This window comes from Pseudophryne corroboree, chromosome 1 (genome assembly GCF_028390025.1).
Source record: "Pseudophryne corroboree isolate aPseCor3 chromosome 1, aPseCor3.hap2, whole genome shotgun sequence".
NCBI classification, from domain to species: domain Eukaryota; kingdom Metazoa; phylum Chordata; class Amphibia; order Anura; family Myobatrachidae; genus Pseudophryne; species Pseudophryne corroboree.
This window is the reverse complement of record NC_086444.1, coordinates 256,468,774-256,487,276: the sequence shown is the minus strand read 5'-3', so window position 1 is coordinate 256,487,276 and position 18,503 is coordinate 256,468,774. Positions and strand designations below refer to the sequence as shown.

The window sequence follows — 18,503 nt, the reverse complement described above, 5'->3', positions numbered from 1 at the left end:
TTAACATACGAAATGGCAATATAAAATGTAATATACAAACCTCTCAGTAAGACATGAAATGTCATTTTAGCAAAGAATTGCTTTACCCTTGCTGTTTTTATTTATTTTATTTTTTTAACCCTATTGAGATTTTTGCTGGTATCTGTAAAAATTATCCCCATCCCAAAGGAGGTCTATGGTGCCAGGGGTGGGGGTGCTGAGAGCATGGGGGAGTGTTGCTATATGTGTTCCCCATGAATTATGTCATTACACACCTGTCTTGACCACTTCACTGGAAAACTGGGCAGGATAAGGTATGGTGAGCTACCCTCTGGACACTTCTTGGCTACTCTAATGAACACCGGTGTGATCACTGAACACAAACCACTTAAAATAAAGCTGCAGATACACATGCACATCTGATCACACTTACGAGATCAATAAGCTTATGGGGCCAAATAGCAACAATTGAATCAACCCCTTTAGAGTCTGCATGCAGCTTCTATTCTGAGGTTATTAAACAACTTGTGACCATGGGGGTCATTCAGAGTTGATCGCTCGCTAGCAATTTTTTGCAGTGCAGCGATTAGATAGTCGCCGCCTATGGGGAAGTGTATTTTCGCTTTGCAAGTGTGCGAACGCTTTTGCAGCCGAGTGGTACAAAAAAGTATTTTGCAGTTTCTGAGTAGCTCTGGACTTACTCAGCCGCTGCGATCACGTCAGTCTTTTTGGTCCTGGAATTGACGTCAGACACCCGCTCTGCAAACGCTTGGACACACCTGCGTTTTTTCAAACACTCCCAGAAAACGGTCAGTTGACACCCATAAACGCCCTCTTTCTGTCAATCACCTTGCGATCGGCTGTGCGAATGGATTCTTCGTTAAATCCATCACCCAGCACCATCCTCTTTGTATCCGTACGACGCACCTGCGCATTGCAGTGCATAGGTATGTGCAGTTTTGCTGAGTTTTGACCTGATCGCAGCGCTGCAAAAAATAGCTAGCGTGCGATCAGGTCGGAATGACCCCCATGGCACTTAAAGTTCTCTATGGGGCAGACTTAAATGTTTTACCCCACAACTACCACTAGGGGGCGTAATATGGAGCAATTCAATTGTTTATTGTGTTACACAGTATTTTCAAGCATCTGAAATGCTCCTACATAATGGACTTTCTAAGAGAAAATATATCTGAACCATTAAAACATGAAACTTGAGAAGGAAAAATAAATACAAGCCTTGTGAAATAAGCGATAAGTTGTCAGTATGAACCTGGGCCCCAAATATGTGCTACTGTAATATTACAGTACCAGTATCCGTTCTGATGAAAAGTAGTAAAGGATTGTGTACATTTATGCAAGTGTGCCCGCTGAAATACATTAGGAAATGTTGGTACAGTGGAACGGGACTGGCACCTGAAAATTAACATTACTTAAATATGCCCGGTATACAGTATGCAAGACACAATTTTACGTTCTCCCTCGGTGCAGGCTGTGAGAACACAGGGTGTAGTGTCTGCCTCTGATATATCTGTTTTCCAGACATGGTTACATCAGCAATGATGACATACTCCACCTCCAATCCTGTCACACTTACAGTACCTTAGTACAGTTAGTCATGGCAGAGACTCAATAGACACTAGTACCTACAGTAGTATTACAAGGGTATCTTTATACATTAATAATTAAATGACACAATTATGACAGAAAACTAAGATGTTCCCGTGACCTTGATTTTGTACAACGCTACACTAAAGCAGAGTCACCATATTAGGAAGGACAGTGATACTGCAGTACAACACTGGCCCTACACCACAGGGGCACTCCACATCAAATCAACAGTTTTTGAAAAAAAATTCTACCTTACAATTTCTAATTTCAATTTAATTTGGTTTAATAAAGGCTGTCATGGGTGTAAAGAAACCCCCCAAATCTAAGGATGATAAGTGCTCTGGATTTAATGTTATATGCATTTAAAGCTGCAAATTTTTTTTAACAAAATTAGCTGTTAACCTTTTCTTAATTGTATTTGCAGCTCACATAATTGAGCTATACAGTTGGGCAAGATCTCATTTTAAACCTCTTTTTGGGTGCTTTCGTATGATATATAAAACTGCAGTATGTTTCAATCAAAATGAAAAAAATTTAGATTTTCATCAAAATTTTTAATTTTCAAAAAGCCAACTTTTAAAATTTTGAAATGTATCTTAAAACGTTCATACTGTTGTTAATGAATCACCAAAGTATTATTTTATTTAATACGTTTTTAGTGTTCACGCTAGGCTGCCCGCTTTTTTAAGGGCAAAACCCGCCCTGCACTTTCTGCGGCGTCCTGCTAAAACAGCCGCCCGCTACCTGCCCTCCCAGCGTGTAAAGATGCCGTGCGCATGCGCGCGGCATCCATTCACGCTGAGAGCGCGCTTGGGGGAAGTCCAGCACCTCCGTAGGTGCTGAGCACGTCCAACAGTGACGCCGCCGGCCACCCACGCCCCCCTTTTTTACGTCTGTGGGCTGAACTGCCCACTTTTATTACACGCAATGACCCCGCCCCCTATTTTGTGTGGTCACACCCCCTTTTCGGCACGCGCGCCACACGCTTGTGCCCCTCTAGGTCCGGCGCCCTGCCCGGATTCTAGAGTGAACACTAGTTTTATTACCTGCGACAATATTACACTATATTCTGTTTCATCTCTCCCCCCACATGCAAGAACCACCAATTTATTGAAAAAGAGTGCTACAAGAGAGAAGTATTTGTTTTAATTCCATTCATTCCACGGTTTTAAGGTTACCCATGTGTATGTACCATAGGCTGTCTATCTGGTTGCGCTAGGTTTGTGTATTCCTGCATTTTACTTCTTTGGTGTGGAATAACCCTACAACAAGAATATTTTTCAGAAATTACAAAAGGATGAATTAAGGTTGAAACATGTTCTACACTTTGTGAGGCAGGGGAGCCCTGACATAGGAGGATGCTCCATACTGATGTGCAGTGCGCTAGAACACTGCATGCATTCTCTTGGGTTTCTGGGAGAAGTGGGGAGCAAATGCACAAGGTACTATGTCCAAAGGACTTATTCTCAGACATGACTAATCCTCCTTTTAACCATATGAGCTTGCATTATGCATTATAGTAAATAGGTATACGTGCCAAGATTCTGACAATCCATTGGGCAGTTTTAGATATAAGTGGCCCAAAACAGCAGCAGACTTGTTCTGGGAAGGGTGGCAAATCCATTGGACCACACATGGCTCATCCAATCATTATTGTGCTCTTTCAGATACAGAAATTCCTATATAAGGCTTATCCAGCCCGTGACATTTTAAATGGGTTGGTGCTTATTTCAATAGCATAGTTCGATGTATCAGGAGACATTTTGCACTCACTTTTTTGGATATGTATAAAGAAAGTAGTTGGTCAACGGCAGATCACTTCACATACATCGGTGGAAACCGTAAAACCCATAGGTTAAAACAAGAAAAAAAAGAAAAATCAAATGTATTCCTAATTTTAAACATATGGCTTTAACAGAGGTTAATATCGCTACACATTTGTCTTTTTGAAAACCACGTTATTTTAGACGCAGCCAGCAGATGTCGCCCAACGGAGTTATTCAACTGTATCTCCATTCGGGCGCGATCGGATGCCAGTGCTTCAGCTCGCACCCCCCGGGGATGAAGAGCAGAAATACGCAAAGAGTGACCTGTTTGAGGGCTCAAAACGGGGCATTTCGCATTGTGCCCATTAACTTACTAGAGTTCAGCAATTTAACGCGCCTAAACCAGACATTAATGGGCGCAATAGCAGTCATCAAATAAATATCACCCCTGCAATCCCCCGTCACGTTAAACGGAAGATCGGGCGGCAATATCAATTAAATTCCCCCCAGAGAGAGATATTACAATATTTAAAGTATTTAAGAAAATTATTATATATCAAATTTAAATTAGTTTATTAACTTGTAGATCGCACTAGAGATGTTGGGTGTCCAAGTAATTAAAGATGGGTTACTGCTCCCCTCCGATATCCAAAGCACCAATGGGGAAAAGATCTCCAGTCTATTTCAGGTTTGTGCAGAAGCGGCTGTATTATAAATCCTCCTGCCTCCATACAGCAGCTATTAGAATGTACCTGTTTTCCAGGAATACTATGTAATTATGGGGCAGATGTATTAAGCTTGGAGAAGTGATAAGTGGAAGGTGATAACTCACCTGCCAAACATTATGGGTTTGAAAAATGACAGGTAGGAGCTGACTAGTTGGTGCGTTATCTTTCACTTCTCCAAACTTAATTCAAATCCTAATCCTAAAGTGACGGAAGTTAACGGGGCGATATTCAAATGCTCCCCACTTATCGCGCTGAAAGCGTCCATTACAATCAAGTTTAGGCGCGCAAAGCACCTAAATCAGACTACAATGATGGGCGCGAGCGTGAAAAGACCCATTTGACCTTTTGAATCCGGCCCAATGGGTGAGATTCAATTCTTATCACAGGTTCCCGCACCCGCATGCCGGCAGCCATTCAAATGTTGCTGCCGACAGGCGCAAGAATTTAATTTCAGCTCGCTACCCCCGAGTGTGGCGATCTGAAATGCGCAAAAGGTGACCCATTTGGGCACCCAAACGGGACTTTTCGCATTGCATCCATTTGTTTTGACGGTTTTTAACGCTTTACGCAGCTAAAGCCAACTGATATGGGCGCGATTAGCACAATAACAGGGGACAATTGAATATTGCCTGCCGATCTCCAGTCACTTCAAACGGGAGATAGGGCGTGATTAAACAATTTAATTCCCCCAATACATCTGCCTTTTGCCTAAAGAGGTTATAGATGGAGGAATTCAATAAGTAGTAGCGGTTATATATTCACTAAACATATCAAGGCCTTTAGAAGCATACAAGAACTTTATGTGCAATTTTAATCACTTGTACTGTTTGCCACCCTCTGCATTCTCTCCAAAGATAAAACTCCTGCATAAAATCATTATCCTGTTAGAATTAACTTCCTGCTTATTCACTATAATTTAAAGGGTATTGTACTGTACTGTTTCTACACTTTGATACATTTAAACATTCCTTCATATTTACTTTTCTTACTTAAACCTTGACAAATCTTACCTAATCGGAGTTCTCCAAAGTTGCCACATCCAATTTTTTTCCCAACTCTAAAATTAGGCCCAACCATCAACACTCCAGAGTTCGAAGAACCAGTACGTGTGTTGTGACCCGACCGGCCACTAGGCCGGGCCATTCTCTCATCAGGTTTGTCCTTGTCTTTCTTTTTGCCATCCATATCAAGTTTACGGTACTCCACTTTGAATCCTTTTTTAAAGACAAGCAAACTCAAATGGGGTGCTGTAAGAATGGAAACATAACTAGTGAAGCTCCCCTGCTGGATAATCTTATTCTCTGAGCTGAAGATGACGAGGGCTCAGAAAAGGCGGATTCATCCCATTCGCAAGCAGTTTCCACTGAGGTCTTCAGTGCAGCAAAATGAATCCTCCGGTTATCGCTCCCCCCAAATATCCAAATATTCTTGACTTGAAGAACCTGGAAATAAAAACAAATATGGTATACATTAAAAGTATATTAGTTAAAAGCTCAAATAACAATTCGTATGAAGGAGGTGAACAGACAAGTCAGCGAAGTAGAACAAATATATTTAGAACAGTTGGGATATGAGTAACTTTATACCCCTTTCACGCCACACAATTAAATAACACCGCCCACAAACCCGGGTCAACACGGGTCGGTGTGCGTTATAAAAGGGCCATGGTCGAATGCCTAAGTCGTCTGTTATTCCCAGGTTGAATACCGGGTCAGTGGCAGCGTGAACGGGTTCCAGGGTCGATGTGACCCGGGACCTGTTTACTACATAGGGAGAGGCGGCGCGGAGATGAGCTCATGTTTAGTATTTAATAAAACGTGTATATTTTTTACATAATGTATCACTTATTAATTATCTAGACTTGTGCACACCAGCGCGATAGCTTGTCTATTTATCTATGCTGAGGAGGCGGACCTCTTTCTATTGGCTGCAGGTGTGCACTTATATCTTTATTTCGTATTCCGCTGGTAATTTTTGTTTAAATATTTACCTTACTATAGCTTATGACCTAAATGTTAATTCTAAAGTATTACTGTACCAAAAAACTATAAATTCTACTGCTTTCAGTGCCTGTTCACTAGTTTTTAAATCGCCCTATGAAACTGCTATTTGCTCACCCGGAACACTGGGGCAGATGTATTAAGCCTGGAGAAGTGATAAGTGCAAGTTGATAATGCACCAGCAAATCAGTTCCAACATGTAAATTGCATATTGGATCTGATTAGCTGGTGCGTTATCACCTTGCACTTTTTAGTGCTTTATCACTTCTCCAGGCTTAATACAACTGACCCAGTGTGGGAAATGGAATCGGCATAAACAGACACAGAATAGCCATATTGATGCTCTTAATTAAGCTTAATACTGGTCTATCCGACTGCAGCTTACAAGAGACATCACTGCTCACTGGAACACAAACTATGAATGAGGAATGGAAATAAACCAATTGTAGCAGTATTAATGACAGTCAATCAACTAATGTAGGTGAAAGTTACAGTAAATAAGCAATAAAATGTTGCAGTAGAGTAGGTACACAACCACATCACTCTTTGAGAGGCGTCATAGCTGCTTGACCACATTCTACCACACAAACAAAACAAAGTCCTGAGATAACAGTGTCAGCACAAGTTAGAGCGTGAATGCCAAGATGGGACTGCCTAAACCAACAGGCTCCAAATATTATTCATAGTCTGCCGCTTAGCACTAATTTCTTCAGAAAGCCAAGTGCATTGCCTTGCAGTTTATGGCAGCTGTATAAGATAGCCAGTTCACAGCTTACACACAAACACTGTTACATCCAATATCATAGAATATTTGGAGCGAAAGCGATCAAGAAAGAAAGAACCAACCAACCAACCGACCGTGACAATACAGGAAAAGAAGATCTTCAATGTTTAGATTTGACATAACACAGACCACTGTTTACCGGTGAGCTTAAACAAATACATTTTCATAAAAACCAAAATAAAAAGTCACATATGTGACTTATTGACGCAATTTTCTGATCCACCAATGCCAGGTCGGGGAATCTGGGATATTCAACAGGTTGAAATGATCAGCAATCCGTCTGGGAATTGGGGAAATTCTTCATGTTAAAAATACAGAACTACATCCTGAAATGTACATAATTATTTAGTGACCACAAATGGAGGGTTGGCCATGCTCAAAAAGAGCTTGCATTCTGAAGGGGCTATGGTTGGACACAAAGGGGGGTAATTCATTTGTGGTAGAACAGATTCGCCCAGCCGAATTAGTACAACACCCACATCACTTTATGGCGGCAGGATCTCGCTCAAAGGGTAGCTAGCAATTTTGAATTAAAGGTGTGCAAATCGCCCCCTTCGCCCACAACTGGACTGAAGAGTGTAGAAATGTGGTAGGCTTGCCCAAGTGAACTTTTCTGCGATTTCGGTTTTCCACCTTAGGAAAGTGTGAGCAGAAATAATGGGCGCCCGCAGGACTTGTGTCCATCATCAAACAATTGAATAGTTTGTCGCCCCCCCCCCCCCCAAAAAAAAAAGAAAAACTGAATTTACCCCCGTTTTTGGTTTTGAGGGCATGTTTGAAAGGAGGGATAGACATAGTAAGAGTGAGCATGGAAGGGGATTCCAAAGGTAGGGAGCAGCGCGTGAGAAATCCTAGGAATAAGGTGATCAGTGAGGTAGCACTCGTTAAAGTGGAGTGGGTACGAGGAAGCATATGTAGGAATATTGTTTGTAAGACCGCATAGAAGATAAAACAAGATTTATGGTAAGAACTTAACGTTGTTAAATCTTTCTGCGTGGTACGCTGGGCTCCACAGGGAATAACATCAGTATGTAGAATAGGATCTTGATCAGAGGCACCAACAGGCTAAAAGCTTTGACTGTTCCCAGAATGCATAGCGCCGCCTCCTCTATAACCCCGTCTCCATGCACAGGAGCTCAGTTTTGTTAACCAGCCCAATGCAGAAGCAGGCAAAGAGACGAGACAACCGTTAGTAGCCACATACACCACATTCGCACGACAGAAGAAGGTGTCAGCGGCTAATACCATACAAACCCAAAGAAGCTAAGTGCGTCAGGGTGGGCGCCCTGTGGAGCCCAGTGGACCTTGCAGAAAGATTTAACAACGGTAAGTTCTTACCATAAATCTCGTTTTCTGCTGCAGGGTACACTGGGCTCCACAGGGAATAACATTGGGGATGTCCTGAAGCAGTTCCTCATGGGAAGGGACGCACTGTAGCGGGCACAAGAACCCGGCATCCAAAGGAAGCATCCTGGGAGGCGGAAGTATCAAAGGCATAGAACCTTCACTGAGGACCACGTAACCGCCTTGCACAATTGTTCAAGGGTCACACCACGGCGGGACACCCAAGAAGGTCCAACCGACAGAGTAGAATGGGCCTTGATGGTAGCAGGAGCTGGAAGGCCAGCCTGTACATAAGCATGTGCAATCACCATTCTAATCCATTTGGCCAGGGTCTGCTTGTGAGCAGGCCAGCCACGTTTGTGAAAAGCAAACAGTACAAAGAGAGAATCAGACTTCCTGATAGGAGCTGTCCTCTTCACATAGATACGGAGAGCCCGTACCACATCCAAAGACCGCTGTTTGGAAGACAATCAGGAGAGACAAAGGCCGGAACCACAATCTCCTGATTAAGGTGGAAAGAAGACACCACCTTAGGCAAGTACTCGAGACGTGTTCTAAGAACCACCCGGTCATGGTGAAAAATCAGATATGGGGACCTACAAGACAAGGCACCCAAATTAGTCACCCGTCTAGCAGAGGCAATAGCCAGCAGAAACAATACCTTAAGGTAAAGCCACTTAAGGTCTGCAGATTCAAGAGGCTCAAATGGAGACTCTTGTAAAGCCTCCAGAACCACCGACAAATCCCATGGAGCCACAAGCGGGACGTAAGGAGGTTGAATCCGTAACACACCCTGAGTGAACATATGAACATCAGGCGGAGTGGCAATTTTTCTCTGAAACCAAACAGACAAGGCAGGAATATGAACCTTGATGGAGGCCAGACAAAAGCCTAAGTCAAGGCCCTGTTGCAGAAAGGCCAAAAGTTTGGCCGTACTAAAACATGTAAGCGTCATGATTATTAGATGCGCACCAATCAAAGTAAGAATTCCAGACCCTATGGTAAATCCGAGCAGAAGCCGGCTTACGGGCCTTCAAAATAGCCTGAATGAACGCCTCAGGTCCTCTCCAAAAAGAATGTCTCCCTTAAAAGGGAGCACCCTCCAGGGTTTTCTTAGAGTCCAGATCCACAGACCAGGACCGTAACCAGAGAATCCGGCGAGCCAAAATGGACATAGCAGAAGCCTTGGCCACCAGAATACCGGAATCAGAAGCTGCCTCCTTAATGTAATGAGATGCTGTGACAATATACATCAGACATTGTCTAGCATTATCAGAAAAGTTGGCAGCTCTGCTTCCACCTCCTGAGCCCACGCTTCAATAACCTCTGCAGCCCATGTTGCTGCAATAGTGGGCCGATGCACAGCACCTGCTAGGGTGTGAATCACTTTTAAACAACCCTCTACACGCTGATCCATCGGTTCTTTCAAGGAAGTGACGGTAGTTACAGGCAGAGCTCAGAACACCACCATCCGCGCCACTTGTGAATTCACTGGCGGGGGTGTTTCCCAATTTCTACTTAGCACTGCAGCGAGGGGATAGCGAGCCAGCATCTTCTTGTGAGGTGTGAATTTCTTTCCTGGATTTTCCCAGGATTCCTGACGTATTTCAACCAAATGGTCAGAATGAGGTAAAACTTGTTTAACAACCTTCTGACGTTTAAATCTGTCCGGTTTCTTAGAGGTAGCATCAGGCCCTGGGTCATCAGTAATTTGAAGAATTAGCCTGATAGCCTCCAATAAGTCAGGAACATCCACCTGAGAGACCGATTCCCCATCAGAATTATCTGGATCAGTGTCTCTAGGGTCAGTATATACGCCTTCTTCATCAGACGAGGTGTCTGGGACGTGGGTGGATTGTGAGGAAGTAATGACCCGCTTAAGAGGACCCCTTGGTCTCATGCGGGCGAGGGTTAGACGTCTGTTTAAGTCAGTGAGTGGTTCAATTGCTGCAACTGAGCGGACAGTTGATCTGCCCAAGGCGGATTAACCACAGGGACCATAAGCGGTTGTATCGGCACAGGAGGTCCCATACGGAGCACAAGTCTAGTTACCAGCGTACTTAATAACGTGGAGAAAGAAGCCCAAGGTGGGTCGTTATGAACCCCCGTTGCTACAGTTCCACTGGGGGGGCAGGGAACCCCCAGAACCTGAACCCTCTGCTGCTATGTTTTCCTCTAATATGTCTGCAGCGTCACCACCACGCAATGTGGGATCAGCCCCAGCTCAGTCGACCCTAAAAGCTCAATTTACGGGCAACCCAGTACAATATCAGTAGCCTAATACCTTAACAAAGAACCCCCTGTGCAGTGTATGAGCACAAACAGAGAATTCAAGAGGTATATGGTGACTGAAATCAGAGAAAAAATAAGATTTTACTCACCGGTAAATCTATTTCTCGTAGTCCGTAGTGGATGCTGGGAACTCCGTAAGGACCATGGGGAATAGACGGGCTCCGCAGGAGACTGGGCACTCTAAGAAAGAATTAGATCTACTGGTGTGCACTGGCTCCTCCCTCTATGCCCCTCCTCCAGACCTCAGTTAGGGAAACTGTGCCCGGAAGAGCTGACACAATAAGGAAAGGATTTGGAATCCCGGGTAAGACTCATACCAGCCACACCGTACAACTCGTGATACTATACCCAGTTAACAGTATGAATAACAACTGAGCCTCACGAACAGATGGCTCATAACAATAACCCTTTAGTTAGGTAATAGCTATATACAAGTATTGCAGACACTCCGCACTTGGGATAGGCGCCCAGTATCCACTACGGACTACGAGAAATAGATTTACCGGTGAGTAAAATCTTATTTTCTCTGACGTCCTAGTGGATGCTGGGAACTCCGTAAGGACCATGGGGATTATACCAAAGCTCCCAAACGGGCAGGAGAGAGCGGATGACTCTGCAGCACCGAATGAGCAAACTCAAGGTCCTCCTCAGCCAGGGTATCAAACTTGTAGAATTTTGCAAACGTGTCTGATCCCGACCAGGTAGCAGCTCGGCAAAGTTGTAAAGCCGAGACCCCTCGGGCAGCCGCCCAAGAAGAGCCCACCTTCCTCGTGGAATGGGCTTTCACTGATTTAGGATGCGGCAGTCCAGCCGCAGAATGTGCAAGTTGAATCGTGGAGCAGATCCAGCGAGCAATAGTCTGCTTAGAAGCAGGAGCACCCAGCTTGTTGGGTGTATGCAGGATAAACAGCGAGTCAGTTTTTCTGACTCTAGCCATCCTGGAAACATAGATTTTCAGGGTCCGGACTACGTCCAGCAACTTGGAAGCCTCCAAGTCCCGAGTAGCCGCAGGCACCACAATAGGTTGGTTCAAATGAAACGCTGATACCACCTTAAGTAGAAATTGGGGACGCGTCCTCAATTCTGCTCTGTCCATATGGAAGATCAGATAGGGGCTTTTACAGGACAAAGCCGCCAATTCTGACACCCGCCTAGCCGAAGCCAAGGCCAAAAGCATGACCACTTTCCACGTGAGATATTTTAAATCCACGGTCTGAAGTGGCTCAAACCAATGTGATTTTAGGAAATCCAACACAACGTTGAGATCCCAAGGTGCCACTGGGGGCACAAAAGGGGGCTGAATATGCAGCACTCCCTTAACAAACGTCTGAACTTCAGGCAGTGAAGCCAGTTCTTTTTGAAAGAAAATAGACAGGGCTGAAATCTGGACTTTAATGGATCCCAATTTTAGGCCCATAGTCACTTCTGACTGTAGGAAGTGCAGAAATCGACCCAGCTGAAATTCTTCTGTGGGGGCCTTCATAGCCTCACACCAAGCAACATATTTTCGCCATATGCAGTGATAATGCTTTGCTGTCACATCTTTCCTAGCTTTTATCAGCGTAGGAATAACTTCAAACGGAATGCCCTTTTCCATCAGGATCCGGCGTTCAACCGCCATGCCGTCAAACGCAGCCGCGGTAAGTCTTGGAACAGACAGGGCCCCTGCTGTAGCAGGTCCTGTCTGAGAGGCAGAGGCCAAGGGTCCTCTGAGATAATTTCTTGCAGTTACGGGTACCAAGTCCTTCTTGGCCAATCCGGAACGATGAGTATAGTTCTTACTCCTCTCTTTCTTATTATCCTCAGCACCTTTGGTATGAGAGGAAGAGGAGGGAACACATAAACCGACTGGTACACCCACGGTGTCACTAGAGCGTCCACAGCTATCGCCTGAGGGTCCCTTGACCTGGCGCAATATCTTTTTAGCTTTTTGTTTAGGCGGGACGCCATCATGTCCACCTGTGGCCTTCCCCAACGGTTTACAATCAGTTGGAAGACTTCTGGATGAAGTCCCCACTCTCCCTGGGTGGAGGTCGTGCCTGCTGAGGAAGTCTGCTTCCCAGTTGTCCACTCCCGGAATGAACACTGCTGACAGTGCTATCACGTGATTTTCCGCCCATCGGAGAAACCTTGTGGCTTCTGCCATCGCCATCCTGCTTCTTGTGCCGCCCTGTCGGTTTACATGGGCGACCGCCGTGATGTTGTCTGACTGAATCAGCACCGGCTGGTTTTGAAGCAGGGGTCTTGCCTGACTTAGGGCATTGTAAATGGCCCTTAGTTCCAGAATATTTATGTGTAGGAAAGCCTCCTGACTCTACCATTGTCCTTGGAAGTTTCTTCCCTGAGTGACTGCCCCCCAACCTCGGAGGCTTGCTTCCGTGGTCACCAGGACCCAGTCCTGTATGCCGAATCTGCGGCCCTCGAGTAGATGAGCACTCTGCAGCCACCACAGCAGAGACACCCTGGCCCTCGGGGACAGGGTGATCAGCCGATGCATCTGAAGATGCGATCCGGACCACTTGTCTAACAGATCCCACTGAAAGATCCTTGCATGGAACCTGCCGAATGGAATTGCTTCGTAAGAAGCTACCATCTTTCCCAGGACTCGCGTGCAGTGATGCACCGACACCTGTTTTGGTTTTAGGAGGTCTCTGACCAAAGATGACAACTCCTTGGCCTTCTCCTCCGGGAGAAACACCTTCTTCTGTTCTGTGTCCAGAATCATACCCAGGAACAGCAGACGCGTCGTAGGAACCAGCTGCGACTTTGGAATATTCAGAATCCAGCCGTGCTGTTGCAGCACTTCCTGAGATAGTGCTACTCCGACCAACAACTGCTCCCTGGACCTCGCCTTTATAAGGAGATCGTCCAAGTATGGGATAATTATAACTCCCTTCTTTCGAAGGAGTATCATCATTTTGGCCATTACCTTGGTAAATACCCTCGGTGCCATGGACAGACCAAACGGCAACGTCTGGAATTGGTAATGGCAGTCTTGTACCACAAAACGGAGGTACACCTGGTGAGGTGGATAAATGGGGACATGCAGGTACGCATCCTTGATGTCCAGTGATACCATGTAATCCCCTTCTTCCAGGCTTGCAATAACCGCCCTGAGCGATTCCATTTTGAAATTGAACCTTCTTATATAAGTGTTAAAAGGATTTTAAATTTAGAATGGGTCTCACCGAACCGTCTGGTTTCGGTACCACAAACATTGTGGAATAGTAACCCCGTCCCTGTTGGAGGGTAACTTTGATTATCACCTGCTGGAGGTACAGCTTGTGAATTGCCGCCAGTACTACCTCCCTGTCCGGGGGAGTAGCTGGCAAGGCTGATTTGAGGTAACGGCGAGGGGGAGACGTCTCGAATTCCAGCTTGTATCCCTGAGATACCACTTGTAGAACCCAGGGATCCACCAGTGGAGCCCCAGCGTCATGCGGTGGATTTAGTGGAAGCAGGGGAGGATTTCTGTTCTTGGGAACTGGCTGCATGGTGCAGCTTGTTCCCTCTACCCCTGCCTCTGGGCAGAAAGGACGCGCCTTTAACCCGCTTGCCTTTCTGGGGCCGAAAGGACTGTACCTGATAATACGGTGCTTTCTTTGGCTTTGAGGGAACCTGGGGTAAAAATGTCGACTTCCCAGCTGTCGCTGTGGAAACGAGGTCCGAGAGACCATCCCCAAACAATTCCTCACCCTTGTAAGGCAAAACCTCCATGTGCCTTATAGAATCCGCATCACCTGTCCACTGCAGAGTCCATAATACTCTCCTGGCAGAAATGGACATTGCATTTATTCTAGATGCCAGCCGGCAAATATCCCTCTGTGCATCTCTCATGTATGAGACTACGTCTTTAATATGCTCTATGGTTAGCAATATAGTGTCCGTCAAGGGAATCAATATTATCAGACAGGGAATCAGACCACGCAGCTGCAGCACTGCACATCCATGCTGAAGCAATAGCAGGTCTCAGTATAGTACCTGAGTGTGTATATATACAGACTTCAGGATAGCCTCCTGCTTTCTATACGCAGGCTCCTTTAAGGCGGCCGTATCCTGAGACGGTAGTGCCACCTTTTTTGACAAGCGTGTGAGCGCTTTATCCACCCTCGGGGATGTTTCCCAACGTACCCTGTCCTCTGGCGGGAAAGGGTACGCCATTAGTAACTTTTTAGAAAATCACTAGTTTTTTATCAGGGGAAGCCCACGCTTCTTCACACACTTCATTCAACTCATCTGAAGGGGGAAAAACCACTGGTTGCTTTTTCTCCCCAAACATAATACCCTTTTTAGTGGTACTTGGGTTAATGTCAGAAATGTGCAACACATTTTTCATTGCCGTAATCATGCAACGGATAGCCCTAGTGGAATGTACATTAGTCTCGTCGTCGTCGACACTGGAGTCAGACTCCGTGTCGACATCTGTGTCTGCCATCTGAGGTAGCGGGCGTTTTTGAGCCCCTGATGGCCTTTGAGACGCCTGGGCAGGCACGGGCTGAGAAGCCGGCTGTCCCACGGCTGTTACGTCATCCAGCCTTTTATGTAAGGAGTTGACACTGTCGGTTAATACCTTCCACATATCCATCCACTCTGGTGTCGACCCCGCAGGGGGTGACATCACATTTATCGGCACCTGCTCCGCCTCCACATAAGCCTCCTCATCAAACATGTCGACACAGCCGTACCGACACACCGCACACACACACAGGGAATGCTCTGACTGAGGACAGGACCCCACAAAGTCCTTTGGGGAGACAGAGAGAGAGAGTATGCCAGCACACACCACAGCGCTATATAAACAGGGATTTACACTACACAAAGTGATTTTCCCTATAGCAGCTATAATACACAGTATTGCGCCTAAATTTAGTGCCCCCCCTCTCTTTTTTACCCTATTGAGCCTGGAAACTGCAGGGGAGAGCCTGGGGAGCGTCCTTCCAGTGGAAATGTGAAGAGAAAATGGCGCCAGTGTGCTGAGGGAGATAGCCCCGCCCCTTTTTCGGCGGGCTTCTCCCGCTCTTTATATCAATATTAAGGCAGGGGATTTTTACACATATATAGTTTATGAGACTATATTATGTGTTTTTTTGCCATTTTGAGGTAATCTAATTGCAGCCCAGGGCGCCCTCCCCCCAGCGCCCTGCACCCATCAGAGACCGGAGTATGTGGTGTGCATGGGGAGAAATGGCGCACAGCTGCAGTGCTGTGCGCTACCTTAATGAAGACCGGAGTCTTCAGCCGCCGATTTTCTCCTCTGAATCTTCCGTCTTCTGGCTCTGCAAGGGGGACGGCGGCGCGGCTCCGGGACCGGACGACTGAGGCTGGGCTTGTGTTCGATCCCTCTGGAGCTAATGGTGTCCAGTAGCCTAGAAGCCCAAGCTAGCTGCAAGCAGGTAGGTTCGCTTCTCTCCCCTAAGTCCCTCGTAGCAGTGAGTCTGTTGCCAGCAGATCTCACTGAAAATAAAAAACCTAATAAATACTTTCTTTACTAAGAGCTCAGGAGAGCCCCTAGTGAGCAACCAGCTCGGGCCGGGCACAGATTCTAACTGAGGTCTGGAGGAGGGGCATAGAGGGAGGAGCCAGTGCACACCAGTAGATCTAATTCTTTCTTAGAGTGCCCAGTCTCCTGCGGAGCCCGTCTATTCCCCATGGTCCTTACGGAGTTCCCAGCATCCACTAGGACGTCAGAGAAATACACAGTAAGTATATTCTGTGAAACACCTATATTAAACAAATAACCCTGATGCACTTAGCCCCCTCAGGTTACAGAATATAGGGATAGCAATCTGAGTGAGATACACGAAATGGAAGTCACGCAGTAGCTATATGCACACACACACAGAGTCACATGTACAATGCAGAAATTATGACATGCAATAAAACTAAACTGGACTAGCAATACAAAGTATTACTAAGTGCAGCTATATAATCAATAGATATAACAATGCACAGTAAAGACTGGATGTATATCACAGGGTACTTGTACTAAATAACCCTGACTAAATGCACCATTCCTTAACTAACACTGTCAGCAGACATGTAGAATACTTAAGTGTCCTGTAAAATGCACAGCGCTGACATGCAGGCGGCTTTACAGAGGAGGATTTGCCCAAACAGTCCCAGGATCAGCTCAGCTTGAGGTAATGGCACCCAAACGCTGACAGGGAGAGAGGGAGAAAGAGAGATGCAGCTCCAGGGCGGGAACATTTACTCTAAATGGTGCCCTGGGGCTGGGGGAGGAGCTACAAGTCAAAGCCTTATCCCCTTGCTGGGCTTCACCACCGGGTACTGTGGGCTATGTAACAAACGTTTTTTAGTAAAACCGACCTGTGCTCTTGCCCTGGTGGTCTAGAGGGGTCCCTATACTACCACAGTGTCCACGCCAGTGCGCATGGCCCACCTCCTACCGGATCGCGGTTTCCAGCGGGTCCCGCCTGAGGGACCCTCTTACCTCCTCCCAAAGTGCGGCCACACGATCCTGGAGAGCAGCGGAGGTGTGTGTGACTAACTGAAGCAAACCGGAGCCTCTGCTGTAAGTACCCGGCAACCAGGGAGCGGGAGTACACAGCGCCACTGGGGGAGGTGATGGAGCTGCAGCAGATGTCTGACTGACATCTAACACTCACAGTGTCTCTGCTGCAGCCATTGAAGTCTTCAGATTTCACTTAAAAAAGCTCTTCTGAGGGCTGCTGTAGCAGCCCCACCTGTTGTATGCTTGCACTGCAGGCACCAACTACAAAATTGAGCTCCTGTGCACGGAGGCGGAGTTATATAGGAGGCGGCGCTATGCATTCTGGGAACAGTCAAAGCTTTTATCCCGTTGGTGCCTCGGATCAAGATCCTACTCTACACCCTGATATTATTCCCTGTGGAGCCCAGTGTACCCCGCAGCAGAAAGTCATTTCTTTAATCCAATGCATATATAGTTTAATGTGACTTGTGATAATGAAATTGTGTGGCATAACAGATCTTGAAAATGGAAGGTAATATATGACACTTAAATGTTTAGTTATGGACAATATAAAAGAGGAATCTTGCTTCTTGCTTTACAATCCATTAACTCTAGTTAGAACATAAATTATTTAATTACTGCATGTTGAGCTGGTAACTGTTAGTTCTGTAGGCTATTGGAAACACAAGTCCCAAACAAATAATTTATGGACAGCACAATACAAGCATTATAAAATAGATTCTACAATTAAGAATGACTGTCCCCCACCTGTTTGATCACTCACCTACCATATTTTCTTTTCTTTACATTTGCCTAGCTGGTGACTCCAGTGCTATTGACATGGTGAGCTGACTGTGAACCATTACACGCAGTTCATTACACAGTATAACTCTTGTCATAACACCTGGTGGTCATTCAAATGTTTTCTTCCTCAGGCAGAGGCAAGCAGAAATAATGTGCACCCACGGCATGAACAAACATTTGAATTGCCCACCCCTGGTGATGAATACAAGCACAAGAATATGCCATATCAGGACCAGCAATGTTTTGCTAATTGATGCATTTCAGACTGTCCATTAGGTGTCACTTACCATTGGAGCACACTGGCGCTGCCCTGTCTCTTATACCGTTTGAGCTACAGACAAAGGTCTTAAAGGCAAGTAAGCAATGTAACAAAGCAATGAGGAAGGCTAGTCAGATGCTTGGCTGCATTGGTAGAGGAATCAGTAGCAGAAAGAAAGTAGTAATAATGCCACTGTATAGGTCATTGGTACGGCCTCATCTAGAATACTGTATTCAGTTCTGGAGGCCATATCTTTAGAAGGATATTAATACATTAAAGACTGTACAAAGAAGGGCAACTAAAATGGTGCACGGTCTACATCCCAAACATACCCAGAAAGACTAAAAAATCTCAATATGTATAGTTTGGAGCAGAGAAGGGAAAGGGGGGACATGATAGAAACTTTCAAATATATCAAGGGTATTAACAAAGTCCAGGAGGGAAACATTCTCCATATGAAGAGAAGCAATAGGACACAAGGATATGCA

The 18,503-nt window shown here is 45.7% G+C and overlaps 1 protein-coding gene across 7 annotated transcripts in view; it reads right to left on the bottom strand.

Annotated features, from left to right (window-relative positions):
* CSNK1G3 (casein kinase 1 gamma 3) overlaps positions 1-18,503 on the bottom strand; it is a 383,972-nt gene that overhangs the window by 219,878 nt on the left and 145,591 nt on the right. For 6 of the 7 annotated variants that reach the window (XM_063964224.1, XM_063964226.1, XM_063964222.1 and 3 more), the window contains exon 2: positions 5,092-5,523. In XM_063964224.1, the coding sequence (XP_063820294.1) occupies positions 5,092-5,266 (175 nt within the window). In that variant the 5' untranslated portion in view covers positions 5,267-5,523. Of the gene's footprint in view, positions 1-3,360; positions 3,380-5,091; positions 5,524-18,503 lie in introns of those variants that run through there. The other variant, XM_063964228.1, reaches the window with a different exon arrangement.